General features: G+C 39.5%; 1 protein-coding gene across 2 annotated transcripts; it reads right to left on the reverse strand.

Moving 5' to 3' along the window:
• Positions 1-2,688: 2,688 nt before the first annotated feature.
• Positions 2,689-26,803, reverse strand: DAPL1 (death associated protein like 1). 2 transcript variants are annotated; one of them, XM_045826434.1, is made up of 5 exons: positions 26,693-26,803; positions 17,706-17,793; positions 15,222-15,282; positions 6,311-6,340; positions 2,689-2,930 (listed from the first exon to the last, which is right to left on the reverse strand). In XM_045826434.1, exons 1-5 carry the CDS (start codon positions 26,748-26,750, stop codon positions 2,814-2,816), a joined length of 354 nt encoding a protein of 117 aa, XP_045682390.1. In that variant the 5' UTR covers positions 26,751-26,803; the 3' UTR covers positions 2,689-2,813. The 2 variants fall into 2 exon arrangements, with proteins under 2 accessions (XP_045682390.1, XP_045682482.1); XM_045826526.1 differs by lacking the exon at positions 6,311-6,340.
• Between the last annotated feature and the right edge of the window lie 801 nt (positions 26,804-27,604).

Below are 27,604 nucleotides of genomic sequence, written 5' to 3' on the forward strand. Positions count from 1 at the left end.
GTCCTCTCTGTCCCTGGCTTCCTGTCTCTGCCCCTCCTACAGGTCTGGATGAATGTTTCTTCTTTAAGTCCTTGGTTGTCAGACTTCCATGCAGTTCAATTTCTGGCAGTTTTGTTTTTTGTTTTTAAATTGGTCATAATCCTTCTTTTGGTTGTGTGAGAAAGTGAAGAGAAAGTTTGTACCTATGCCTCCATCTTGACTGGAATCCTCCCAACACATTTTTTTTTTTTTACTGTACATGACCTTTGAGTGATTGCATAAGCCTCTTCCCCAGCATGTCCCCCACCCACCTACCAAGTCATTTCTAAACTTTCTCTTCATATTGATTTGCCAGCATGCCTACTTCCCTTTGATCTAAGAGCTCCTGGTGGCAGAAGCAGTATCTTACTCATCTTTGTGTTGCAGTGCCTAGCATAGAGCCTCCTGAACTGAAATGAAATGAGTTATAGGGGAGTGAAGTGGTGTTGGAAGGAAACTTGATGTGGGGTGGTGAATACACCATGCAGTGTACAGATAATGTATTATAGAATTGTACACCTGAAACCTATATAATTTCATCAACCAATGTCACCCCAAAAAATTAAATTAAAAAGTAAAAAAGAAAAGAGCTAAAGAAGAGGATCTGCCAGCAAACCCGTAGCCATACCCTTCTCCTGGTGCCATGGCTTTTCTGGGCCTGTGAACACGTCATAGGGGGCTTGCACTGAGTGGAGCCACAGCGCATCCATGTGGGGCTTATTCCTCAGGAGAGGTGGGAACGGCCCCTTTGACTTTCTATATATGCAGTTATCTCACCAGCAAGTTCTCTTACTGATCTATTTTGTTTTCTTCTGATACATTCTCCAAGATAATTCCAATTTCCCTTCATATATGAAATTCACATCAAACTTCTTATTTTCTATGATTTGGTGACTTAAGTGGCTAAAATTATGAACCTAAATTAATGCGGGGTCCTCGCTGCATAATCTCCCTTTGAGCAGCCTCTCTCCCTCTGTCACACATCTTCCATCTCTAGACAAAGAGAATGGTTCTTTCTTCTCTTCTAACGTCCTGTGGGTAGTTGGCCTCATCTTACCCTCAGGAAAGCTGAGTGTTGTAGTGCTGCCATCTTTGCTTCCCATTTCCCTTATCTTCCTCCCCAGCTCTCTGCTTCTGTCTAGCCCAAATCTTCAGTTTTCCTTTGAATTTCTCATTCTAGCCTCAGCTTATACTTATAGTTTTACCACTATAGTTCTGGAAGCTTCTAGAATAATCATCCTGGTAATAACTTGCTCTCACTACTCTTTAAAAGGCTTGTTGCAAATCCTGTTGTCCATTTTGTCTTCTTAGTGTGCCACTGGGAAAGTTAAATTAGGGGATCAGATGCTGTTGTCCTTGTTTGACAAGGGTCAGAAAGGTTGAGTGGCTTGCTTAAGGTTAACAACCTAGTAAGGGTCAGAAGTAGAACCCCAGTCTCCTAATCTCAGTTCAGTGGTCCAGGTAGTATCCACTGTCAGGCTTATACTTTGTTACTATATCCTGGGGAAGTGGTGGCTGACTTTGAGCTTCTGTGCATTTATTTGCCTGGCAACACTTACTATTCTGGAATATTCTGGACAACAATCCCAGAAGACTAGGAACTGAGCTAAGCCCAAGTTGGGTGTTTATGATTGCTTTATTGATTTATGCTGGCACTCACCAAGGCTTGATATTATCTCAAACAATTCTATTACTCCTGAAAAAGAGCCAAACAACACAGAGGAGGAGGTGGGATACATCATTTAGACCACTGGGCCTTAGCCAGGTGCCTTTGGAGTTCCAGGAACCAGAGACAGGCTTGGCATCAGGTCACACTCCAAGGGCTGTCAACCTATAAAATTATGGACTCGAGTGCTGACCTCATTTGGAGTAAAGAGAAGTGCTAAATGTTGGATAGTATTATAATGTAGAGGTTCAGCATGGTGAAATAGTGAGTGACAGCTAACCTCTGTGGAAAAAGAATGTACCTTCCCATCCCCTGAGGATGCCCTTGGTTAGTCACCTGTGAGTATATGAAGGGTGTGTGTGTGTTGCCGAGGATGGGAGAGCTAGAGCGGGTTTAGCTAGGGCAATGCTTTCCCTCTTGCCCCCACATCCAATTAAAATCAACTTCTACACCCCAATCACATACACTATAGCATCATAATCCCTTCAGTTCTAGAGCATGCACTTTCTGGGAGGCCCTAAGCAAATCTCCTGCTGAAACTATAGCTCAACCTCCCATCTTTGATTGCTTTGTAGAAGAAAATATGTTTGTAATAAATCTATTTTTTCTAATTTTCCCCCACTTAACCTTAAAAAAACATGTATTTATGTGTGAAACTGGAAAAGACATTTCACCTCAAGTGAAAACTTGAGCATCTTAAGACAAACACACTGAGAAGAATAACTCATGTTTGCATAGAATATTGGCCTTTACAAAGGTCATGGTACTCCTCTCCAACCTTCGCTTTCAGGAGCTCATGGTGGGTGGAATAACTCAGGGTCAGCATCAAGGATAAGAGAACTTGTCTAAGGAGGGAGAGTCAAAGAGTCAAGTGTTCTGGATTTTCCACTTATTCAACAGAATTACTTATATAAACATCAATGGGAAATGTCCTGGACCAAAACAAGGCCCAAGAATACACTGAATTTATAATTTCTGATGCTTTATTATCTAAAGTCCAAAGAGAAGATACAAAAGCTGTTTTATTTATTGAGCAAGCACACAAAGCCTAAGGAAAGTCTTGGTCCTTTTTGCTAAGCTGTCAGATGTTTGAGGCAGTTGGCCAGATGGCGGTGTTTTATGTTCCAGTTTAACATTTTCGAGGCTGTTGAATAATGTAGATCCTTCTCATTGGGGTGACCTTCTCCAGAGCAGGTCTGGGTTTTTGATGTGTCATGTGCACTATTGCTGGAAATTTATGGCTGAGCTAAATGTGAGAAGGAAAGAAAAAAGAAACATATTGGATCTTTTTGGCTATGAACTATTAAAGTAGCAGAAAGCAATACAGTTCATCAGGAAAATTTCAGTTTTGTTTACTTCCCTGATAACATCTCTTTTTTCCATATCGCTTCCAGCTCTGAGCCCATGGCGTGCTAACCTGGGTTTTCCCTCATTTGTTCATCTCTAATTTGTAAAATTACAAAATGTATTATATTAAATATACAAAATGCATATGAGCATTTGTATCTATCTCTTTTTTGAAGTGACATTTTTAAAGGTAGAGGTGCTTCACTGTTTCTGCATCAGTCTTCCAGTGTTAGCAAATTGATTTGGCACAACCAGCACACACATATGGATCACTATATTCTACGAAGGCTTCGGAAACATTTGGGAAAGTCCTGAGGGGGAAGAGCCCCCCAATTTTCAAAAGATTAGAAATAAAGAACCTATGAAAGAAGTTAGGAAGAGTTAGAGTTCTTTATCAGGTTGAAATACGTGAAATTGCTACTTTAATTTTTTTTTATTATTTTTTTATTTTTTTGAGGGAAGGGAAAGAGAAAGAGCGGGAGAGAACCATCAATGTGTGGTTGCCTCTCACGTGCCCCAAACTGGGGATCTGGCCCACAACCCAGACATATGCCCCAACTGGGAATTGAACCAGCAACCCTTTGGTTCACAGGCCTACAATCAATCCACTGAGTTATAGCAGCCAGGGTAAAATTGCTATTTTAATAGGTAAAAATGGTGCAGTATTAGTCATTTTATATGGTTCAACCTAAACAGTCTGGTGAAGAGAAGGCTGAGGAATGATAGCTTCAGGTACAAATTTCTCATTAGTCGTCTCCACAGAAGACATGTATGAGGAAACAGGCTTAACTAGATTGAAATTAACACAGACTCAGACTATTTGACAATAAGAGAATTTTCACAAGGAACTAAAAGACCTTATGGAACTTACATTAAGCGTGGCTTAAAATCAAAAGGATGTCCAATGCTGCAAGAACCTCAGATAAAATTTTCCTAGGAGGATAATTTGGACCCAGTGACCTTTTGGGTCCATTATAGTTCTTGGTTCTCAAGTCCATCAATATAAGCATGAAGGTACCTAAGGATATCCTCCTTAGCAAGCGAGGAAGGGATGCCTCAGCTCACTAGGAATTTAACTTAATCACTATTGCACCTGGATGCCCTTGCCTTGACACTCAAATTAAATAAAAGGTGAGATAAATTGCTCATGACCCCAAGCATCACCCTATTTAAGGTTTGTTTGGGCTCTTCTCAGCCAGGGAAAACATATGTGCCTTAAATCTCTTCTCAAACGAGCCTGAGCACTAGGCACACGGCCTTCCCTTTCATGTGAAACTGAGCACTGGCAAGACTTTTCTTCTTGGTCTTAAAAAATTCAACACATGGGAAGAACAGAAACTGAAATGTTAACAATGGTTATCTCCAAGGGATAGAATTATGGGCAATTCCTAGTCTTACTCTTTATTTTGCCTATCAGTATTTTTCTAAACATTTTCTTCTACATTTAGCAGGCACAAGTTACATAATAATTAAACCCAAAGCTGGCCTATGCTGGCATTCTAGCAGAAAGAAAGAAAAATCTTTAAAAAAAAATCCTGAAGAGTCTTTTTTTCTGTTTTGTCAGATCAGTTATCATCAGGCCACAGCACATCCATTTTAGAGTGTGGTAAGGACAGAGGGTTTTGTTTTGTTTTTCTTTTAACATTAGAACCAAAAGGAAACTTAAGAGGTCACTGACTTCAGTAGTTTTATTCCAGACTGGGTGTCTTTAGTGTCAACTAAAACAGATGGATTATTTCAAGTTAGCTCTAAATCATGTTCAAGAGATTACAGGTAGGAAGAACAACCAGTTGAGTTACTTAAAGTCAAATGTAAACTAAGGTAAAGGGGTTGGGGTGGGGGAGAAAGGAAATGAACAAGCAATTATGATATAACAGAAATCTGGGCCATTAGCCAAGGTGAGAGGGAGCCGGGTGACAAGGTGAGACGGAAGAGAGAGAGCCACAGTGCTGACGGCTGTTCTCACAGCGGGCGTGAGAGTGAGGACAGTGGCAGAGGGAAAGCAGAGGGGCCGGAGAGCCATGTGTGGGAACACACTGATTGCTTAATGTGGCGCAAATTCATTTTCGATAATTTAAAAATTGTGGTAAAATACACTTAACATAAAATTTACCACCTCAACCATTTTTAACTGCACAGTTTAGTAGCATTGAATACATTTACATGGTTGTGCAACCGTCACTACCATCTACCTCCAGAAATATCTATTAGGCCAAACTGAAACTCTGTTCCCCTTGAACAATAAATCCTCATTCCTTCCTGCCCCCCGCCTCTAGCAACCATCATTTTCCAGAGCGACTGCACTGTTTTGCATTCCCACCACTAAAGTGTAAGGGTTAGGGTTAGAACCAGGGCATCTAAGGTTCTGAAAGCTCTGCTAACTGCTTCTCAGAAGGGGAGCACTGTGGATCAGAACTAACAGGGACTACCTCTGGGGCCCACTGGACATCTGGAACTGGCTTGGGAAAGTTTAGGGGCAAAAAATCAATGGGACTGAGAAGGAAGTGGAAATTAATTCTAGCAAAGATAGTAGCCTTAAGGAAACTGCCCATAATTATTAAATTACAAATGTACATGGTGTGCGGGATAGTAATAGGGTTTACTAGCATCTCTTGTACAGGGTGGGGCAAAAGTAGGTTTACAGTTGTGAGCACGTGAAACATGGAGTTTAATCTTATATTATTATTTATTAATCATTCTATTATTTTCCATACAAACTGTAAACCCATTTTTGCCACACCCTAGTATTTACAATAAAAGAGTCAAGTTCTCTTTCTCAGATATCCACCCCCTTAATCAGGAGCATCCTGATGTAGAAGGACTTGGTGGGGGGTATGGGTACAGTGTTTATAGAGAGTCTTCCATTAGAATTGAAACTGTAAATAAAATAGTCAGTCCCTAAATGTCCTAAATTTGTGGTGTCGATTTTATGTCAGTGGAGATAGGAAGATTTTATCCTCAAGTCTGAATTAGAAGTAAGTAGGAACAGCTTTGTGGAGTATAACCTACAACCAGCTGTGCCTTTAGTCTGGTGTCTTCACTTTGGGGAAGCTTTGGATTTTTCATCATTCATCTTTGTAAAATGATAGGGTTTGTAGAATGAAAGGTATTTCTTGTCTGATTCATTAGGGTAAGAGAATCTAGGGTAACTCCACAAGAGAAAGAATTCAAGGCCAGAGTATGTGTAAGGATTCTGTCCTGCTGTGGCTCCATCACATAAGGGCCAATATATTGAACTTGAAAAGCAGATCAATAGAAACTCCCACATTGAAAATTTACCTTCATCTTGGGTAGCTGTGACCTCAGAACCTATATTTTTGGTTTCAGAGAAAAAGCAAAAGAGGTATGTTAAAAGTCTTTTCGATCGGACCTGTGGAAGAAATTCTAGATGCAGGACAATCAGCAACAGGTTTTGTTTTAGAGCCCGAAGTTAGGGAGTATTGCAGATGGGCAGCTCTTCCATTCATCTTTCCGGGGTGTTAACTTCCAACTTGAACACTGGCACTTAGATTTCCACACCCTGTTTAGTAAAGTGCTTAAAACAAAACATTCAGCTTGAGTCAATGAAATTCAAGGCTACTCCTACTGTGTTGCTAACTTACAAAACAAGAGAAACCTTTTCAGATTTGCAGATGCCTTTGATAGTTTCCACTCCCCTGGACCCCATTTCATATCATCTCACTTTCGCACCGGTGATGCATCTGGCAACTTGAAAAGCAGCCCCAACTTTAATTAGGCTTCAATATTCCTCCCCCCTCCATACCATAACCCAACCCTGTTACTAGTGTTTTAACTGGATACTTTCAAGTTTGGAGAAGCTTCATAACTAATGCCATATTTAACTGCCATAACCATCCAGAGAATTAATATTCTTGGCAGTATCATTCTCTCTCAATCCCACCTTTAAAAAAATTAAGTACATGAGCAATCATAAATCTCAAAGGAGCTATGTGACTTCTAATAGGTTAAACAATCTCTAAGGAGTAGGTGGAATTTGGTCTAAGACCAGGTCTCTCAGATATTTAGCCTAGAGAGTTTTCAGGGTTACATAACTCCTTTTCTTCCAAGAATGCCATGTCGTGTGGTCTGGCATTAGGCAACATGAATTCTCCTATTATTTCGGCAGGGAGAAGTGGAAGGGGCTGGCTGGAGAGGTGGGAAGGGAAGGGGAAACGTAGTAGGGACAGAGATCTGCGTGCAGGGAGGAGTGGGGGCAATAGTGGGAGGAGGAATTTTAGGCTGCTTCCTACTTAGATTTATAGAGTTCCAACATTTTTGGGATTGTTTTCCAATCTCCCAAATCTTAAACTCTAGGTTGGTTTTAACGTAGGGTATCTTGAAATAAATAGCATATGGATTGAAATTCCCATTTTCAGGGAAGTAGGTCTTTCTTTTCTAGGTCGTTTCTCTCTTAGCGACCGCCTATAATTGGGTAAATAGTAATTTAATTCTCAAGTTTGGGGAAAAAAAAAAGATTTGCCTTGAAAAAAGTAATCAGGTGATTTATTTTGGCCAATTAAAAGTAAATAAAAGTAAGCTTTTTCTTTAAAAAAAAAGAAGGGAGGTAAACATAGGTTGTAACTTATCTAAAGGGCAGAAATCTTTTCTGCGTATATTACAACAAGTTCTTAAAGAAGCAAAGTATAAGGAAGTATAAGAAAGTATAACAAAGTATAAGAAAGAAAAGCATTTGGTGCAGCTTTTGCAATCTATAAGAAAATGTTGTCCTTCATTTCCTGATAGAGGGACGTTAGACATTCATGTTTGGGAAAAAGTGGGTGAAAGGTTGAAATCTTTGCAAAACAGTGGTATATCTATTGGTGCACACACCTTTGTAACCTGGAGGCTTGTCAGGGACTCTCTTGAGTTCATTTGGACAAAGAAAACAGAGCTAGATGATGATGAATCTGATTCTGACAGTGAAACGGTGTGCAAATTGAGTGAGCAGATCACGGAGGCCCCACCTTCACCCCCACAGAGAAGGATGGATTTTGCTCTGTATCTGCTCTGAAAAAAAAAAAAATTGAGGATTCCAGGGAAGGTTGAAACTTCACACTCTAGGAATGTAAATGGGAAACTGTAAAGATAAATGGAAAAGTAAAAGTTTTAGGAAAGAAGTTATGTGATGTTAGTTAATAATTGAAGGTATAAGGCATGGAAATGCAATCTTGGTGAATATCAGAAGGAGTATGAAAGAAAGATTAGAAGGTTTGTGAATGTTTCAGAAAATCTGTGGAAGTAAATGTTTTAAGAAAGAATTATGTGGTGTGTGTTAGTAATGGAAGGTATAAGGCATGGAGATGCAATCTTGGTGGATATCAGAAAGTGTATGAAAAAGAATAGAGAGTTTGTGAATGTTGCAGAAGGTCTGTGGAAGTGAAAGTTTTAAGAAGCCTGGTAGGTAGCAGAAGGAAAAGGATTTTCCTTCACACTTTATATTTTTTCTCCCTACCTGATCCCTCCAGAATTTGGCATTCTAAAGGAGTGAATGATGACATAAGGTCTCTTTGCATAAATCTAACAAGATCAGTCGTTAATAGTGGTTATGATTTAATTGTGCCTTCCAACTCTTTCCAAATCTGTTATCTCCAGAATATGACCAGAAAAATGAATGAATCCAAATGGCATTATAGCATTTAACAATGCACTGCTCTCCTTATGAGTCCGACAGTTTGTTAACACCTGGTTGCACTTATGGTTTAATCAATGCTACTTTAGAATTAGTCCAACAGGCTCAAATAGATCAGGAGATCCTGACCCGCCTTTCTGCAGTTGAATCAGCACTGGACTGGATTGGCGAACGCCAGGACGCTCTCGTGATTCGTCAACACCTAACCTGTGACCCTGGTTTCTCCAGACTGTGTGTCACACCGCTACAGTGGAATTCCAGCCAACATACTTGGACTGATATACAACATCGCTTGAGGGGAGCTTTCTCCACTAACTTAAAAGGACAAATTGATAAATTGCAGTTGGAGTTACATCATCAGCTGCAGGACATTCAACGTTTAACCAAACAGGACATTTTTTCGAGCCCTTAATGAAAATATTAATTGGCTGAATCCTAAAACATGGTTTGATGGAATTAATTTGAGAATTTGGGTTTTTGGAGCTGCTGGTTGTTTACTGATTGTGATATTGATTTGTGTACTTCGGTGTATTTGCAAATTGTTTTCCCAGGGTCGTGTCAGAGACCAGCAGGTAGCCACCTTTATGGAACCCTTAGCAGTCCTAACTGAAAACAAGGGAGAAGGTATGAGAAACCACTCTGGCAGGCGTGAAAATTAAAACTCAACACCCACGTAAGAAAGTAGGTGATGAGTCGGTGCGCAGAACTGCACCTGTTAAGAAATCCTCTTGTAAAAAGTCAGGCTTGCATTATGCTCAAACTGCCATGTAATTTGCCTTTCCTGATATCTGTGTAATTTCTATCAAAGATTGAAATGTAATCAGACCTATTACTTTTGTTTTTCCCTTAATATGTTTTCTTGCACTGAATTTAGAAATTTAGGTATTCACCACCCATAGAATTTAGTTTCTGCTTTATATTTCTATTATTGCCTTTATGATGTATGTAGATGTTGCTTTTCTTCTGATTTGCATTCGAAAACAGCAAAAGTAGGTTTCACAGGCTTAACGACCACAATTGATTTTAAAAAAAACTAAAAAAGGGGGATATGTTGGGAACCGCCCTGACTGGTATTAGAAGCTGAGACCCCCGCCTAGGCTAAAGCTAAGGGAACGCCCTTGGAACCCGTGAGCCCGGCAAGGAGAAAAAAGCTTATCTCCCTGGCAGTAATGCTGTTTCTGCTGCTGAACCCCCAGAAAAAGCTTGGTCGGTTAGCCAAAGACTGGGTAAGATTCCCCACGGGGGGAACAACCCAAGCCAGGCACGATCACTTTTGGGAGGCCCCCCCCCCAAAAGAAGGACTTGGGGGGGGCTGCAGCAAAAGGGGGGTGATGGACCCTCACTCCTCGGCTTTGACAAAGTCTGAGTTCTCAGCGTCCGGAAGAAAATCTCCTTATCTCTCGGTGGCTTTAGTTCCCGCGCTCCACCTAAGCCTGAAACAATGACGGGGAAGTGCAGCTCGGTACTGGGAAGTGCGGATTTCCCGGGGTGATCGGGCCTAAGAAAGAACATGTAAATTACTGTGAAACCTTCTTTGTCCAAGAATGCTCTTAGTTGAATGAGGAGGGTCTTAGGAGGAAGCTAGTTTGTTCCTCAGCCTTACAGCTCTTTGACCCCCCAACTCAATAGACCGGCAGAGTTCTTTGTTTTATATGTTCCTTACTTCCCCTAATGAGTATTGTACGTTACCTGAGTTATTATGTAGCATGAGCCCAATAAAAGCAGGTATGGACGGTGAAATCAGCGCGCTCCCCACTAGGGGGGTGGCCATTCTGTCCCTACTTCCCCACAGAAACTGGTTTGTCTCTGTGCATGTGTGTTTTTTCTCGCGTATTGTCGAGCCATCCACAGTGTGCCGTGGTCACTGCTAGCCGGTGACCCACGCGCAACACCATGATTGAACGTTTATTGCGATACTGTGAATCAGGCTGCATTTTCACAGTCTTAGACTCTAAGTTCTTAAATGGGTATGAGAATTAACATGTGTTCTTGGAACTAGACAGAATTCTAGCTGAGGGCATGAATGAATGTTAATAATTAGATCTTCTACTACTGTGCTTCTTCTGGCCAATTGCTATTGTTAGGTCTTTGTGACAATATATTTTGCAGATGAAATCATTGTAATACAGATGAAAATTTATCAGTAGATATCAATATCTGTATCACTTTATCTTTTGTGTCTTACTTTTTTGGTATGTGGTATATAGTTTATACATATTTATTTTTTAAAAATTAAGGTATAATTTATCTACAGTAAAATATACCCTTTTCAGTGCACAGTTCCATGGGTTTTTTACAAGAATATGCAGTCTGTGACCGCCACACTCAAAACATACAACCGTTTCATCACTGCCCCATCTCAAAAAATTCCCTATTGTCTCTTTGCGGTCAATCCCTTCTCTCACTCCCAGCCCCTGACAACCACTCATTTCAGTAAATCTATTTTTGTAAATATATTTTATTGATTATACTATTACAATTGTCCCATTTTTTCCCCCTTTATTCCCCTCTGCCCTGCATCTTCTCTCCCACCAGCATTATCTCACCCTCTTAGTTCATGTCCATGGGTCATATATAAGTACTTTGGCTTCTACATTTTCTATATCATTTTAAACCTCCCCCTGTCTATTTTGTGCCTACCAATTATGCTTCTTATTCCCTGTACCTTATCTCCCATTCTCCCTCCTCCCCCTCCCCACTGATAACCCTCCATGTAATCTCCATTTCTGTGATTCTATTCCTGCTCTAGTTGTTTACTTAGTTTTTGTTTTTGTTTTTTAGGTTTAGTTGTTGATAGTTGTGAGTTTGTTGTCATTTTACTGTTCCTAGTTTTAATCATCTTCTTTTTGTTAGATAAGTCCCTTTAACATTTCATACAATAAGGGCTTGCTGATGATGAACTCCTTTAATTTGACCTTATCTGAGAAGCACTTTATCTGCCCTTCCATTCTAAATAATAGCTTTGCTGGATAGAGTAATCTGAGATGTAGATCCTTGCCTTTCATGACTTTGAATACTTCTTTCCAGCCCCTTCTTGCCTGTAAGATTTCTTTTGAGTAATCAGCTAACAGTCTTATGGGAACTTCTTTGTCAGTAACTGTCTCCTTTTCTCTTGCTGCTTTTAAGATTCTCTCCTTCATTTTAGTCTTGGGTAATGTAATTATGATGCGTTTTGGTGTGTGCTTCCTTGGGTCCAACTTGTTTGGGACTCTCTGAACTTCTTGGAGTTCCTGGAATTCTATTTCCTTTGCCAGATTGGGAAAGTTCTCCTTTATTATTTTTTCAAATAAATTTTCAATTTCTTGCTCTTCTTCTTCTCCTCCGATAACCCTATGATTCAGATGTTGGAACATTTAAAGTTGTCCCAGAGGTTCCTAAGCCTCTCTTCATTTTTTTTCAATTCTTGTTTCTTCATTCTGCTCTGGTTGAATGTTTATTTCTTTTTCTGCTCCAAGCCATTGATTTGAGTCCCAGTTTCTCTCCCTTCACTGTAGATTCCTTGTATATTTTTCTTTATTTCACTTTTCACAGCCTTCACTTCTTCCTCTATTTTGCAACCATACTCAACCAATTCTGTGAGCATCTTGATTACCTGTGTTTTGAACTGTGCATCTGATAGGGTGCCTATCTCTTCATCATTTAGTTCTGTTTTTGGAGCTTTGATCTGTCCTTTCATTTGGGCCACATTTTTTTTTTGTCTCAGCATGCCTACTATGTTGTAAAGGACAGAGCCTTAGGTATTCACCAGGGTAGGGCAACCCATGTCATTGCCCAGAGATGGACCAGAGAGGGAACAATGCTGCTTGCTCAGCTCTCACTCTGTTTTCAGTCACTTCCCCCTCTTACCACCAGCAAATTGGGCCCTTCTCGTGCTGATTCCTGGGTAAGTAGGTTTGTGTGTATGTTCTAGGACACTGTGGGTCTCTCTAGGGAACTCTCCTGTGAGGCTGGGAGTTTCTCCTGCTGCCTCAACCTACACAGGTTTTTATAGCCAGAGGTTTTGAGACTTTCTTTTCCCATGCTGGAACCCTAGGTTGCATGGTATGTCTTGCTCCCCAGGTGTTCCTCCTGGTTTATCCACATGCAAATAATGGACTGCCCAGTCCACCAGCTGGTGCCTTGCCTGCCTGGTCCTCCAGCTGCACCTTGCAGTGCATCCTCTTCTACTCTGGCTGCCATTTCCACCCCTCCTACTGGTCTAGATGAATGTTTCTTCTTTAACTCCTTTGTTGTCGGACTCCCATACAGTTCAATTTTCTGGCAGTTCTGGTTTGTTTTTGTTTTTAAATTTGTTGTTGTCCTTCTTTCAGTTGTGCAAGGAGGCAAAGTGTATCCACCTATGCCTCCATCTTGGCTGGAAGTCCCAGCATATCTATTTTTTTAAAGGAGCTGATCTTTTTACTCCAGGTTGAGCTTTATTATGAAATCCTATTACACGTCAGATGGAATTATGAATTCAGGGAGGACTTTTCTTAACTGTAAGGAAATATGTGGATCCCACTAACTTCCATATTCAAGGTAGTCACTATGGTAATCTTGGGACTTGTTTTTTCTGGCCTTTTAGCTTTTTCCCAGGATTCCAAATAATGTCCTATAGGGTATCTGCCTGGGAACAGGAACTAACACTTAATGAGGGCTAACTGTCTGGCTCTGTGCTAAGTACTTTGCATGTATTATATAATTTATTTTATTCTCACAATATCACTTTGACATGGATACTACTAATGATCTTCCCATTTACAGATGAGGAAACAGGCACAGAAAGGTGAAGAAATCTGCCCAAGGACAGATAGCCAGTGAACAACAGAGCCAGCAGCAGACCCAACGTCTCATGCCAGAACCTGGTTCAGTCAGCAATCTGTGTAGGCTTCGTGGCATTGTCACTTCAGGAAACACTGAGCTAAGTGTTAACGTTTTTCTTTTTAAATGTATAGTTGCTGTTAAAACTATTTGTAACAGTACACCATCTCAATGTTGTCTTACTTTTCCAAATATAACTTATTACTGTTGTTATTTGAGTCTTCTTTTATCTTTGAAATAAAGAATTGATATTTTTAACTGAAAGTGAAAGAACCCCTCTATGTCATAGACATATGCACAGAGGTGTGTAAAAAATGATATAAACTCTTGCATCATACCTAATGTGTGGCATAATAAACCTTTATTGACCTCTCTCTTAAAACAGTTTATTTTGGGTGAACATATATTCTAGAGAAACGTGCCATCCGGTTTTCTTACAACTATGACATTCTCTTTCCCCTGAGGAAGAGGCGTTTAGTGATCAGGAGCAAAAGAACATGAGATGCAGGAGCAGACATCATCCACCTCTGCCCTTCTTGTAAAGCCAGTAAGGGAAAGAGGTACTTATGACCTCACCTGACATGCACTTGATGGGAGAACAAAGACCCCCACAGGAGAAGCCTCTATAGCTAGAGTCTATAATCAAGATCTTGTCGTATACTATCTACTTTGTAACATCCATGGACTTCAGACGTATCTTTTTATTTCATTGCCATGAAACCAATGCTACTACCAGAACAGACAGTGCAAACAGGCAACTCTATTCCAGGCACTATTCTAGGAGTGGACTGTGTGTGAACTCATTTATTCCACACAACAAAGCTGTGAATGCATTCTCTTTCTTATCTCCATTTTACAAACAAGAAATCTGAGGCACAGGATAAGTGACTTGCTCAAGGTCATACAGACAGGAAGTAGAAGAGTCAGACGCTGATGGGGACTCAGAGGTCTAGCCACACAATTCTGCTCTAATTTTTTTTCAGACCCTTGATTTGGCAGTAAGAGAAAGCCTTTATTCTATAAAGGATACCCAGTTCTGTCCCTTTAATAAATGTGTACAAGCTGAAAGAGTGGTTCTTCATTGCCTTAAATGCAACCTATCTGCCCCCTAGAAATAAAGTAAGAACCTTCAGCTCACCTACATAATTCAAAAACAAATTCTTGAATACAAAAGCAAACCACTGTCTTTCTGGTAAGAGTTTTCTTAGTTTCTTGAGTGACTTGGAAGGAATTCAAGATATAGACATAAAAATAGCCATGGTCAACCACCTTTATAAAGAGACTTTACTGAATAAAGCCAGCCAGTGCCCAGCCTTCCCCAGCCCTAAACCGTGCAGACCTCCACCACCCACACTCACCTCAAATCGAGTATTTCCTTACGGGAATGCAGTGGTGAGGAGGAAGGTCAGAAACGGATGAATTCCCATCAGGCTGCCTTTTTGTAAAAGCATGCCAATGTTTCCGAGAAATAGTTAGGATGGCAAAGTAAAGTTCTGCCAATTTGGTGTCATGATTCTTGCTTTATTTTCTATCTTATTTTTGAGATGATTTATTAAGTGGACACTAGGGGTTTGGCAGAAACAGCTTTTCTCCTCAGACCCCTTTGTGTTTCTCAGACTGAGAGCAGATTCCTTCACAAGAACATCATACGTCTGAGCTGGAAAACACCTCAGTGGCCACTCGGCTCACTTGCCCATGCAGCCTTATGGCTAGGTAAATGCTGTCTGGAGTGTCACATGGTGTATCTCACCCATAGCTCACCTTCTCCAGCGTGTCATTCACAGCATCTGCCGTCTGTATTTTAGCAACATTTATAATGGCACTGCAAAGATGAAAAGAAACTTCATAGAGGACCTGAAAACTTCCCCACTTAAGAGGTTAAATGATTTATACAGAGGGCAGTCTACTTGGTTTTTAAGATTTCACTCTGTGTGGCTTCATGTAAAAGATGAAAAATCCTGCCTCTGTGTGCCCACATGCTGCCACAAGTTTGTAGGCCAACTTATTATTACCATTGCTTTTAAACTTTTCATTGAAGTATATATATATATATATATATATATGCTGACAAGTGCACATATTATCACTGTATAGCTTGGTGAAGATTCACACACTTAAAACACTAGTCTAACCAGCTGCCATACGGATAACTACTACCCTGACTTATAGATTAGTTTTGATGGGCTTTGAACTTCATGACATGAATCATATGGCATGCACTTTATTGTTTCTGCCTTCTTTTCTGAGGCCAAGTTATCTTGTAAAAGAGTTTCAATCAGGGCTGACCCAGCAGTAGTTTCTTGAAAAAAACTCTGTATTTGGCATATTTTTTTTTCTGGATGGTGTGTGTAGGATGGTACAAGTTAATAGGTAATGGACATAGATTGATAATGGCTAGAAACTTATTTTCCAGGTACATTTTTCAAAAGATATTCTCCAAGAAAATGGAAGGGGAGATGCTTGTCTATGCAGATGAGGCACTTGCATCCTATGCGAATGCTCATGAAGCAGATGCCAGCGGCAGAGGTGAGTTTATGGGGGAGCTAACGAAGCTCCAGCTCCTCCTGCACAGGCTTCTTCCACAGCCCTGGGAGGGGCCCTAGCCATTTCATATTGCTGATTTTTTATTGTTTTTCTTTAAAATGGCACTCAAATTCTATAAACTTTGGGTCCCACCTACTGGTATCTATACCTGGTAAACAGGAAGCAAGAGAGAGGGAGAGCTATTTCTTGCTGTTCAAGTTCTGTAGTAGTCAATACCCATCTTCTAACAACTACTGGAAAAAAATGATTTTTTTTAAAGAGGGTTCCAATCACCACTTTATTACTCTCTAGGCAACTCCCCTTCTGGCATTGTTCAGCTGGTGTTGGAACGAATAGTAAGCTCTCTTTTTCTGAGGTGCAGAGAAATAGGACTTGTCCACCAAGTGTCAACTAGAAAGTCATTTCCAAGCTATGACTCCAGGTCCTGAGCCCCTGACCCAGGCATGTGAAGTGTCACAACAAACAGGGCTTATGCTTAAGGCAGGTTTTAGTAACAGAATAAACTTTCGAAATAACCAGCTTACAATTCAACAACAGTCCGTTATCAATGACAGAGTGGTTTTGCTCTTCCAGCAGCTGTCCTCGATGCTGGGTCACAAGAGGGGAATATGTGACCCACTCTTGAGGACTCACAGCCTTACTTCCCTCATGTGATGGTTATTTCCTGGTATCAGGAGAAAGAAAAACTTAGGGCGAAAGGGGCTGATGAGTATTTTATTTAAACGTAGAAAAGATCCTCAAACAATTTCCTTCACAAAAATCAGAAAGAAAGCTTTAAAAGTGATCCAAAAATATTTTATATGAAATAGCCAAAGAAAGTCCATAGTACATTTCACTCTGAATTCTCCTGCTGAGACTGTTGCCATTTTAACTCTTATGGAGGCACCTTAGGCATCCTCTCATCGACTCCTTTTCAAATACTTATCGACTCACCTATGGAGACCATCTGAAAAAGTCTCTGAAGTGCCCCTCGTTACACTACTTGGAGGAGCCAGTTCCGTATGTTTATTTCTGTTTTGAACGTGCTAGTTTTCCTTAACTAAGGCATAGAGTGATTGGGCCCTTTTGCATATCTGATCCAGCCCAGATTTCTGCTTAATTCTGGGAATAGTGCTGTGTGTCAACGTTATGGTGGAAAGAATAGGGAGAAACCAGCCTCAGTATAGATAATAAGCCTTCCGGCCTTGTCAAATATAGTAGCCATTAGTAGTTTCTAAATAATTGAGTGATGAATTTAAAACAACAACAAAAACAGCATTTATTTTTAATTCAGGAGATTTGCTTCAGCAGAAAGCATATGATGAAAATAGGGCAGCCTAGGGATAATATTTTAAAGGCTAGTGTGAAAATAGGATAAAGGGACATCTGTCAGGTTTGAATGCAGTTAGGATTGTGTCATTTAAGTACAAGACAGCTGGGCTGGACTCAGAGAGAGGTGGAATGGATGGGGTTAGTGATGGAGGCCCAGAAAGAGTCCTCCAGAAAGTCTCTCACCTGAGTGTGCCTTTCACTTCCATTCTGCATCACCACCAATCTTGATCCCCCGCCACCTCATCTCAATGGCTGTCTCTAACCCTGCTTAGCAAAAGCCTAGGAGCCCTTGGTTTGTCCTAAAATACAGGGAGGCCTCTGACTTCTGGAAGAACAGTCACTCAAAACTCCTCAAGGTACTGAGGGGGTAGAAATTAAGCAGGCCCATACCTTGTTTTCTCTAACCCTGTTTTTCTGGTGTGTCTCTCCAAGATGCCAATTTCTTGTTTTTTGGAAATCCGCATTCCTCCAGCTTTCACTGTAAACAAATAAACATCAACATTGGAGTCCTGGTTAGAACAGCAAGGAAAGCATGCTTTGTTATTCAAAGTATGCATTTAGATTTGAAAAGAATTTTAGAACATATTTTTCAAAGATCTAAACTTTTATCGAAAACAACACAATATAAAAAGTTACCCTGAAACCACAGTAAGATAGGAGACAATATGTTGTTCTGTGCAAACAAGGTGGGGAGGGGAAGAAGCGCTGAGGTCTGCTTGTTTATGTTCAGACAGGGGGAACTGAGGTTCAAGAGGCAGCAGGTTACATCTTCGATTTGGGGAAATGAATAACCACATACTCCCTTAGGCATTTCACAGAAAAACATTTTTTCTTGTTATCAGACCAATTACATTCTTCATGTTAGCAACTGACAATTACAGCGTGACCCTCCTGTTTTCCCACAAGATTAAAGTTTGTGCAAGGATTGCATTTTTTTTTCAACCAAAGCTTTCAAAAAGCCACATTCTGAGAATGAGCCAAAAGTCAGGGCAGTGGTGATAACAGGCATTAATTCAACAGAGATTCTTCTGATCCCACTGGATACCTACCTTCCATTTCAGACCCGAACCTCGGATGCTGGCCAAACTCAGATATTGTAATGAGTAATTAAACTGCATTAATAATACTGCCATTCAGAAGATCAATTAGTGTTAATTAGGCTACAGATGGCCTAACAGCAATTCAAGTGTTTAACAATGTCAGATGAAATCAACTTTTAAAAAGGAAAAACCCATTTCAAATTGCAAGTCAAAGCAAATACTTTTTCCTGTTCCCAGGAAGTTTGCACATCTAAAATCTGACACGCTCAAATGAGAAAAAGCTAAATGGACATTGATTTGTTTGAACATGTTAATTCCTTTTATGGGAATGTCAAATGGATAGTTTTCTAAAACCAGATTCAATAAGGTAAAAAAAAACCCAAAACAATTCTGTTTCACTATGTCCAGTGAACTGACTTAGTAATTGTTCTTTTAAAATTATTATTTAATTTATTGGTTTGATTTTTTTTTAAGAGAGAGGGGAAGGGAGGGAGAAAGAGAGGGAAAGAAACATCAATTGGTTGCCTCTCATATGCACCCCAACTGGACACCAAACCTGCAACCCAAGCATGTGCCCTGACCAGGAATCAAACATGTGACCTCTCACTTTGTGAGACAACACCCAATCAACTGAGCCACCCCGATCAGGGCTTTACTGGTTTGATTTTAATACATGCATAACACACACAATTGAAAAAGCATGAAAAGGTCTGCAGTCTCCTTCCCACCACTGTTTCCCAGTCCACTGGTCCATCTCCCTAGAGACTGCTAATGTTCAAGATTCCTATGCATTCATTCACAGATATTCTGTATATCTACCTACATATTACTATTTTTATTTTTTAAATATTATTTTTTTCAAAAGATCTTATTTATTTTTAGAGAGAGGTGGGGAATGAACCTGCAACCCTGGCCATGTGCCCTGACTGGGAATCAAACCCAGAGACCTTTTGCTTATGGGATGGCACCCAAGAAACTGAGCCACGCTGATCAGGGCTCTTCTAGAACTTTTATGATTTCATTTTGCATAATCAATCTTTGATCATATATATGTATATATGGATTTTATATACACATATATATGATCAGAGATTGATTATGCAAAATGATATATAAATCCTTTATAAATTTAGATTGTATTTTGTGTAAGTCATTTGAAGCCATGATAGATTTTTTAGATAATCCCAATAAATTAAAAAATCCATCTTGTATATATTAATTTGAAAGGTCATTTTTATCACACACTAAGTTCTCATATATGTGTATATGTGTATATATATGCATATGTGTATACATATGCATATATATATATTTATATTTATGGCTATTTCTGGACTTCTATTCCATTAATCTCTCTATACATTTATATGTCATTACAACTCTATAAAATTATTGTAATATTATATTTTAATACTTGACAGTTTGTCCTCCTTTGTTTCATTTTCCTTGCAGAATTTTACTAGCTATTCTTATTTACTTTTCCATATGAACTTTAGAATCAGCTTGTTAATTTCCTATAAAATCCTATTGGTAATATTTTTTAAAAACCTTGCTTTGAATTTATAGATTTTTTAAAAAAGGAAAACTTTGTTGACAGGTTCCACTTAAAGGTGAGGGGAAAATGCAGACAACTGTACTTGAATAACAATAAAATAAAATAAAATAAAATAAAATAAAATAAAATAAAATAAAATAAAAATAAAAGGAAAACTTTGTATCTGTATATTCCTGGTAGCTCTCTTTTCAAGAACATGGTATGCTTTTCCATTGTTTATATCTCCTTTTGGGTCCCTCAGTAACCTGTTCACATTTATTAGTAGATTTATTCCCTAAGCATTTTATTGTTGTTGTTGCCATTGCTATTTTAAATAAGGCCTAGTCTTCCATGATAATGCTAACAGATTGTTCTTTTATTACTAATATTTATATACAAATCTTATTAAATTCTCTTGTTTTTTAAAATTATTTATTTATTTTTAGAGAGAGGAAGGGAGGAAGAAAGAAAGAGAAACATCAATGTGTGGTTGAATCTTGGGCACCCCCTAAATGGGGACCTGGTCTGCAACCCAGGCATATGCCCTGACTGGGAATCAAACTAGTGACCTTTTGGTTCTCAGACCACTGAGCCACACCAGCCAGGGCATTTGTCTTATTGTTTATAATAGTTTTAAACTGATTCTTAGATTTTCCAGGTTAAAAAAATGGCTAACATGCAAAGAATATTATTTCCCCAAAATAATGTTTAATAGTGATGATAGTGGACACCTTCATTGTTCTAATTTTTAAAGAATTGCTTTTAGTGTTTTCCTATTAAGCATAATGTGTACTTAGGAGGCTATATACATAAGTATGTATATTTTTATAAATATAGAATTTCATTATGTTAAGGAAATATCCTTCTAGCAGTTTTGTTGTACTTGAAAATTACAAATACATATTGAATTTTATCAAATGCCTTTTAGCATAAACAGATACATATGATTTTTCTGCTTATTGTGGTAAATTGTGTTAATAGATGTCTTACTATGAAACCAGTTTTGTATCCATGGAATAAACTCCGCTTGGCCATTTTGAATCACCACCAGCTTGTTTTTTTATTGATTATGAAAGCCTCTCACTAGAATTTTGTAATGTTAGATGTAGGCTACAGAAAAAATGCTATTCTTTTTTTTAAGATTTTATTTATTTATTTTTAGAGAGGGAAGGGAAGGAGAAAGAGAGAGAGAGAGAAACATCAATGTGCTGTTGCTGGGGGCCGTGGCCTTCAACCCAGGCATGTGCCCTGACTGGGAATCGAACCTGCGACACTTTGGTTCACAGCCCATGCTCAATCCACTGAGCTATGCCAGCCAGGCTAAAAAATGCTATTCTTATAATGGTTTCCTTTAATTGCATACATATATACACATATACATATACACATATATGTGATTTATGAAAAAAGGCATACAAAGTAATCAGCAGCAAAACTGAAATTATGTGGAAACATGTTCTGAACAGCCATGGACTACAGAGGTAAAATAAACCTTTTTGGGGGAAGACTGGTTGAGGAAAGTGTGTACCTGTGTGAGGGGTGGTAGTGTTCATGGCACCATTGTCTTGTCTATTAAGAGGAATCAGACAGGAGCTCATGTCTTCAGTGCCACTCCCAATGGTCCTTTTCATTCTCCTTATGACAAGCACTTTTAAAATAGGGTGTATTGTGATTATTTTCTTTTTAGTGTTCCTTTTGTTTTTCCTGATGCTATTGTTTCTATACATTGTCTTCCATCTGGACTGATTTTATCACCAACAATCAAAGCAAATTGTTATCATTTAATAAGCAATCTGAAAATGAGAAGACCTCCGGAATGCTAGATTTGTGCATGCATTTGAAAGGACACTGACAAACCAGAGAGTGTCCAGAGGAGAGTGACCAGTGCAAGGAAGGGAGCCACGTCACATGAGGACCTAAGGAATCAGGAAAGGTCACTTCTGAAGAAGAAATGACTGGGACCAGCTTAGGGTGCCAGGTTTCTTGGTGAGAGTATGTTACATAGGGTCAAAGAGCTCTATTCCTCCTGGGCTCTGTGCTCTTGAGCAAGACACTTACACCCCTCTGAGGCTCATTTTCTGCATCCCTCACCTGGTTGGTCAGGTTGTTCTACAGAATAGAGGTGATATAAGCACCTTCTATATGGTTGGTACTCAGCAACTTGTAGTTATTATTATTTCCACTTATTTTATGTTTTTCCAGGTGAGAGAATGAAGACCAAAGAATGGAAATTCCAGAAAGGCAGAGTCTGGCTATTTATAACTGTGTTATTCAAAGTGGAGTAGATCGCTTAGTCCATCAGTATGTCCTTTGCCCCTCGGTGTGATAAGGAAGTCTGCCTGCCATGATCTTAGGGGAATTTGGTGAATTTGGTAGAAGTTTAACTAGATGATCTTTATTATGAAATCCTTACTATGATTTGAACTCTTCACATCTACTGGCAAAAGAAAACCTATAATTTCCCTCCCTTTCAAAGGAATACAAGGCACTTAACAGAGAAACAAATGGCAAAAGAAAATTTAAAAAATGCAAACATGGGAGTTCTTTATTCTTAAAAACAATAAAATAGTGACATTTGGGTGGAAAATTGTAAAATCCTCTCAGAAGATTCCTACTTCTACCCAGGAGTGTTTGAATCCTCTCTGGTATAGGGCTATGGGCTGTAAATGAGTGATTTAGGAAGTACAAGTGAACCACACCTTGGATCTCCAGAGCACAGTTCTTTACCAAACTTGTTCTGGTAGGTACTCCCATTTGTCAGCCAGGTACAGCAGAAAAAAGCAGGAGATAATATTCCTATACCATAATGGACACCCTGGATATACGTAAGTTAAGGCCCTCACTACACTGAGGCGACTGAACCAGATGGACCCAATTTGTGGGAGGGTCATCTTCAAAGTTCTGCTGGGAACACTGCTTACACAGGTAGCCTGGTCTGTATAAACCCTTGTAAATAAGTACTTACGGACAGGTCAGACTCATGGGGACTCTTCAAAGCCTCACTGTAACCAAATTAATTCATTTACATTCGTGACATGCCCTTAGTTTCCTGTTTGGGACTATATTGTCTTTTGAACCTCTGTACAATAGAAGGATGAAATGGAGCTGGGTAAAGTGAAATATGAGCTGATTTAACACTTTAATGGGCCTTTGAATATAAATACATAAGGTAAAACTTCAGGCCCTTTCAATAAACAAAATGAACTACAGATAAAATGTAAAAGAGAGAGATACTCTTTTGGATAGTTTCATTAGAAAACTGAAATTTATGTAGGGAAAATGAAACTTTGTTTTCCTATCTCTGAGTAAGAGCTATACTCTTGTGGCTTCTTTTGTACTTTTTTTTTCTTTTTTTGTACTTTATAACTTTAAAAACAGACCTTTGAATTTAGAATGCTATATAATAATTTTCCAGTTAAGATTTCCAGAAATTTTGCAGTTTTTCATAGAAGGTAGTCAAGATAAAGAAAAGCCTGCCAGAAAAATTAAGTTTTTTTCCTTTACTAATCGGTGGAGAATGTGTGCAAAAAAAACTGAACCCAAAGGTTTGTGCAACTCTGCCTTATGACTTCGAGTTTTTATGTAAAGATTTTAATTAAAAGGTTAGATGTTTACAAAAATGCTTCCTTTGCATTTACATTTGATTTTTCAGAAAATTTTAAGCTGCCAATCAAGACCTAAAAGACCCTCATCAGGAGGCAGGGCAGTAAGAAGAACGGCTTGGGAGCACTGTGCGATGTGGTCCATTTTATTTTCAGGTCTCAGCCCCTCTGCCCTCCGGCTGTGGAGCTTCAGACAAGTTCCTCACCTTCGCTGTCAGCGTACTCCTCTGTGACACAAGCATGATGGTACATGCTCGGGCTTCAGGGGTGCTCCTGTGTCTAGAAGGTTCTGTGCAGTGCCAGGAGCACGGTTAGTGCTGAGGAATGCAGTTGTTGTTGTGGTCATCACCCCTTGTCCCTGGATGCTAGTGGTCTCCCACCCTCTCTCTCGAACCGCACAGACCAAACCCTATAAGTTGACATAAGCAGACTGAAGTTGAGAGAATTAAGCCTTTGCTTTCATTTTATTTTTCTTATGCAGCTATGGTTACTGACATTTTCTGCATTAGTTTCACACTTGGGGATATACTTCCCAAACCTCATTCTTTCTTTAATGAGCCAGAAAACTGATTCTCTCTGGGGGTTCAGTGGTGGCCCCTCTGATGTCTCTAATTCATTTGACTTAAACCAAATTAAAAAGTGCAGGGAATATACAGAAAAGTTATGAACTCCTGTTCTCTCTCGTCCATTATGCATGTACTTGGCTTCCTTGATCACCTCCTACTTACACATTTCTGGCTGTTGATGTCATGGGGTTCTTATAAAACTGAGAGTGAGGCAAATCAAAAAAGCAGAACATCGAAAGCTAAGCTTGCTAGAGTCCAGGCCAGCTCATGTTTAATGTAGTCTTGTTTCACAGCATAAATTTATAACCAGGGCTAATAGAGGTGTAATCTATTATATTAATATACATGAAAGAAAGAACATAAGCACTCGACATGTAGGTGGAAAAGAGTTACAGCTGGCTGACTTTTGAGTGGTTTTGTTTTTGGCTATGACAGGGCAGGCACGTGTGTATTTTCCACTGCAGTTTCCTTCTGTTCTGCCTCCTGCAATGGTGCCTAGTGTCAGAGCCCTCAGACATCTGGATGCCTTTCAAATGGGGAGGATAATTTCTTCTGGCAGCCATGTGTTGTATGAGGCCTGCATTTTACGGGCATTAACATTCATGTGCAGGGTACCTTACATCGGTAATCATCTTTAATCATCATAACAATCATATATATATATATATCATATATATATATATATATCATATATATATATATATATCATATATATATATATATATCATATATATATATATCAATGTTAATTATTACCCCCGGTTAGAGATGAGAAAAAAACTGATGTTCAGAGATGTGGAACAAAAGCAGAGTTTAAACCTATGTCTGTCTGATTCCAAAGGTCATGTCAGGACCTTCCCATTTTATCATGTCTGCTTCCCACTTTCAGGGATCTGTATATTGTTTATTTAAAAATCAGGCGAAGATTTAATGGAATTTTGCTGATAAATTATTGTTGTTCCATAAATTAAATTTTATACCATAGCATACTGACTGAGACTTAAAATGGTAGCAAAACCAGTTGAAGAATAAGGCATCTTTTTTTTTTTTTGCCTTAGTGAGGAGGCAAAAGTCTGCCTTCATCTCCATTTTATTATCCCAAACCTCTTATCCGTAGTGTCACTGTTTATAATAATTAATTGTCATTCCAGAGGCACTGTGACATGCTTGATGGATTCATGGTGTGCTATGTACACAGAGTAATTAGCAATCATTAGTGGTGGGGGCAGAAAGTTGTCAGTGGTTTCATTCAAACAGTCACTTGGTTAAGTTTATGTCTGTGTTCTTTGTGCATAAATGTAATTCAGCAAATCAGGTTTTAGCTTAACTGTTTTATGAAGGATTGGTGCAGAAGTAGTGGCAAGAGAATGGTGTCCTCTTTCCTTTTTTCTCTATCTCTGTAATGACTTCTCAATAATTTGCATATATAGTTCCTGACCATGAGGTAGCATCATTAACCTTAAATACGGATAACGTTAGATTTTGCTAAATCCAATTACAAATATAAAATGTTGAGAATCTGCCACAGGAGAGTAGGGCACAGAGCCCAGAACTGAAAACTCAAAATTCGTAGTAAAAATTCTGACTCTTTTCAGCTAGGCTGCTCACCAGAAAAACCACTGAACCTCTGGGGCAGTTTTTCAAGCTTTGCAAAGGTTATTATCTGCCATCATCCTCTGCAGCAACGATGACTGAATAACCTTGGCTTAGAGGTGCCAAATAAGTATACCAATAATAAATTTTATAAATGGAGAAAGGCAAGAATAAAGAAGTCAAGTTTTTGAGATCTTTCTTAAAAGAAAAAAGAAGGCATCCAGTTGAAAGTACATAAAACTGGCTAAAAATAGGGCTACATGCCTCGGTCAATCTATATGAATATATGGTTAAGTACAATAAAACTAATTTCCATATTCCAAAGAGATGATATATATAGCATATGTTTAAAATAAAGAAGGAGGGGAGTGGAGAGAGAGAGAAAGAGAGAGCGTGTGAGTGAAGTGAGGATTCTCTGCAAACATCTTGACAGCTACCGTTTCCAGTCATTCCTCCAGCGCTTGGGTCCTTATTACAAAGTGCTCCTCAGCCTGTTGACAGGCGAACTACATCACTGAGAATACTGCGCAGCCCAAAAGCCTGAGGAGGAGGAGAGAATGATGGCTGTTTTTGTTGTGGGATCTGGTTTGCCCGGCTATGATGTCAAGTGATGCACAGGTATCTTGGGGAGACTGAGTCTTAGAGCTGGAACCTCTAGGAAGGAAGGTTTCCATGGCAGTAAATCATCTTCCAGGTGTGGATGTGTCACTCCTAACCTACAGCCAGGAAGGAAAGGACGAACCTCCCTCCCTGTCTTTTTCTACAAGCACACAGTTCCTCCTACTCCCACATATAATTAGGTTTTAATTCATCTGCGGCCTGACAAATCCCCAGGTGGTTTTTACACACAAGCCAAGAAAGATCAAAGACAGAGGAGGAAATCAGGTTGTATGAAGTCAGAGTAACAGTGGGAGGCTGAGGATCTCTGCTTGGTTGGGGCGCCTCTGTTGAACGCTCAGATGGGAGAAGAAGCAGCAGCAGCAGCAGCAGCAGCAGCGAGGCCCTTGCTATCCACAGGACAGAGGGCAGCTGGGCAGCCTACCTGCAGGAGGATGCCCCCCTTTCAGCGGGGAGGGCAGGACTTGCACTTCGTTTGCCATAGCGCGTGCCAGTGCCAGTGCCAGTGCCGGTGCTGTGCTCTGGAGGGTGAGTGCCAGCTGTGGCTGCCCCACTGCACCCTGGCTTTATAAGGCTGGGGGCGGGGCCCCTCAAGGGCATTGCTGAGCAGCAACAGGGCTTGTCACCCAGCTCTTTGGGAACTTGCATCTCCTTGGCAGGTTTTCTCTTAGGAGAAAACATTCTACTTATTCCCTTCATCTGAGAGGGCAGGTAGATGGCTAAGGGAACTTTTACTCTCTTTCACAAAGAAAGGAGGGGAAATGAAGTTCAGTGGAAAATTTTTTTCTCCCCAACTATCCATCCATCAAATATATATGGTGAACCCACAATGTGATAGGCTCTTTGTCATGTGCTGGCATGACAAGGAGGGAAAGACTAGACCTTTGCTTCAAGACATCTGTAGTCTTTTAAAAGAGACAATTATAAAACTAAGTGCTATGCATTTCTCTGTCTTTGCAATTGTATGCATTTATACCAGGAAAATAACTGGAGATGTAAACAAAGATTTGTGATAAGAATGTAATCATATATTTCTTTTTTATATTCATTAGAATGAATATAAACACCCCTAAATAGAGATAGTTAGATAAAATATAGCCATGAGAGGATCAGGTGCACATTTACAAATCATGCTTTAAAATAATATTTAATGATACAAAAAATATTCATGATAAGACAGTTAAAAAGCAGGCTAGAAATCAATAGGTGGCAATTCTGTTAAAAAGAAAAAGTACAAATTTAATGTTAAGCATTATTGTATCTCCTGTGCTGAGCAACATTTAGCATATGGCACGTACTTAGAAATATCTTTGTTCTTCAGTACAATGAAAAACTT

This window comes from Phyllostomus hastatus, unplaced genomic scaffold, assembly GCF_019186645.2.
Source record: "Phyllostomus hastatus isolate PE091 unplaced genomic scaffold, TTU_PhHast_1.1 phas_contig_1, whole genome shotgun sequence".
Taxonomy (NCBI): domain Eukaryota; kingdom Metazoa; phylum Chordata; class Mammalia; order Chiroptera; family Phyllostomidae; genus Phyllostomus; species Phyllostomus hastatus.

Excerpts from the sequence above, each read along its gene's own strand:
- DAPL1 (XM_045826434.1), bottom strand. The coding sequence starts at position 26,750 with ATGGCAAACGAAGTGCAAGTCCTGCCCTCCCCGCTGAAAGGGGGGCAT. Across the intron at positions 17,794-26,692 it reads AGGGGGGCATCCTCCTGCAG|TGAAAGCTGGAGGAATGCGG; the intron begins GTAGGCTGCCCA and ends ATTTGTTTACAG. Across the intron at positions 6,341-15,221 it reads TGAATGACACGCTGGAGAAG|GTTCTGAGGTCACAGCTACC; the intron begins GTGAGCTATGGG and ends CCAAAAATATAG.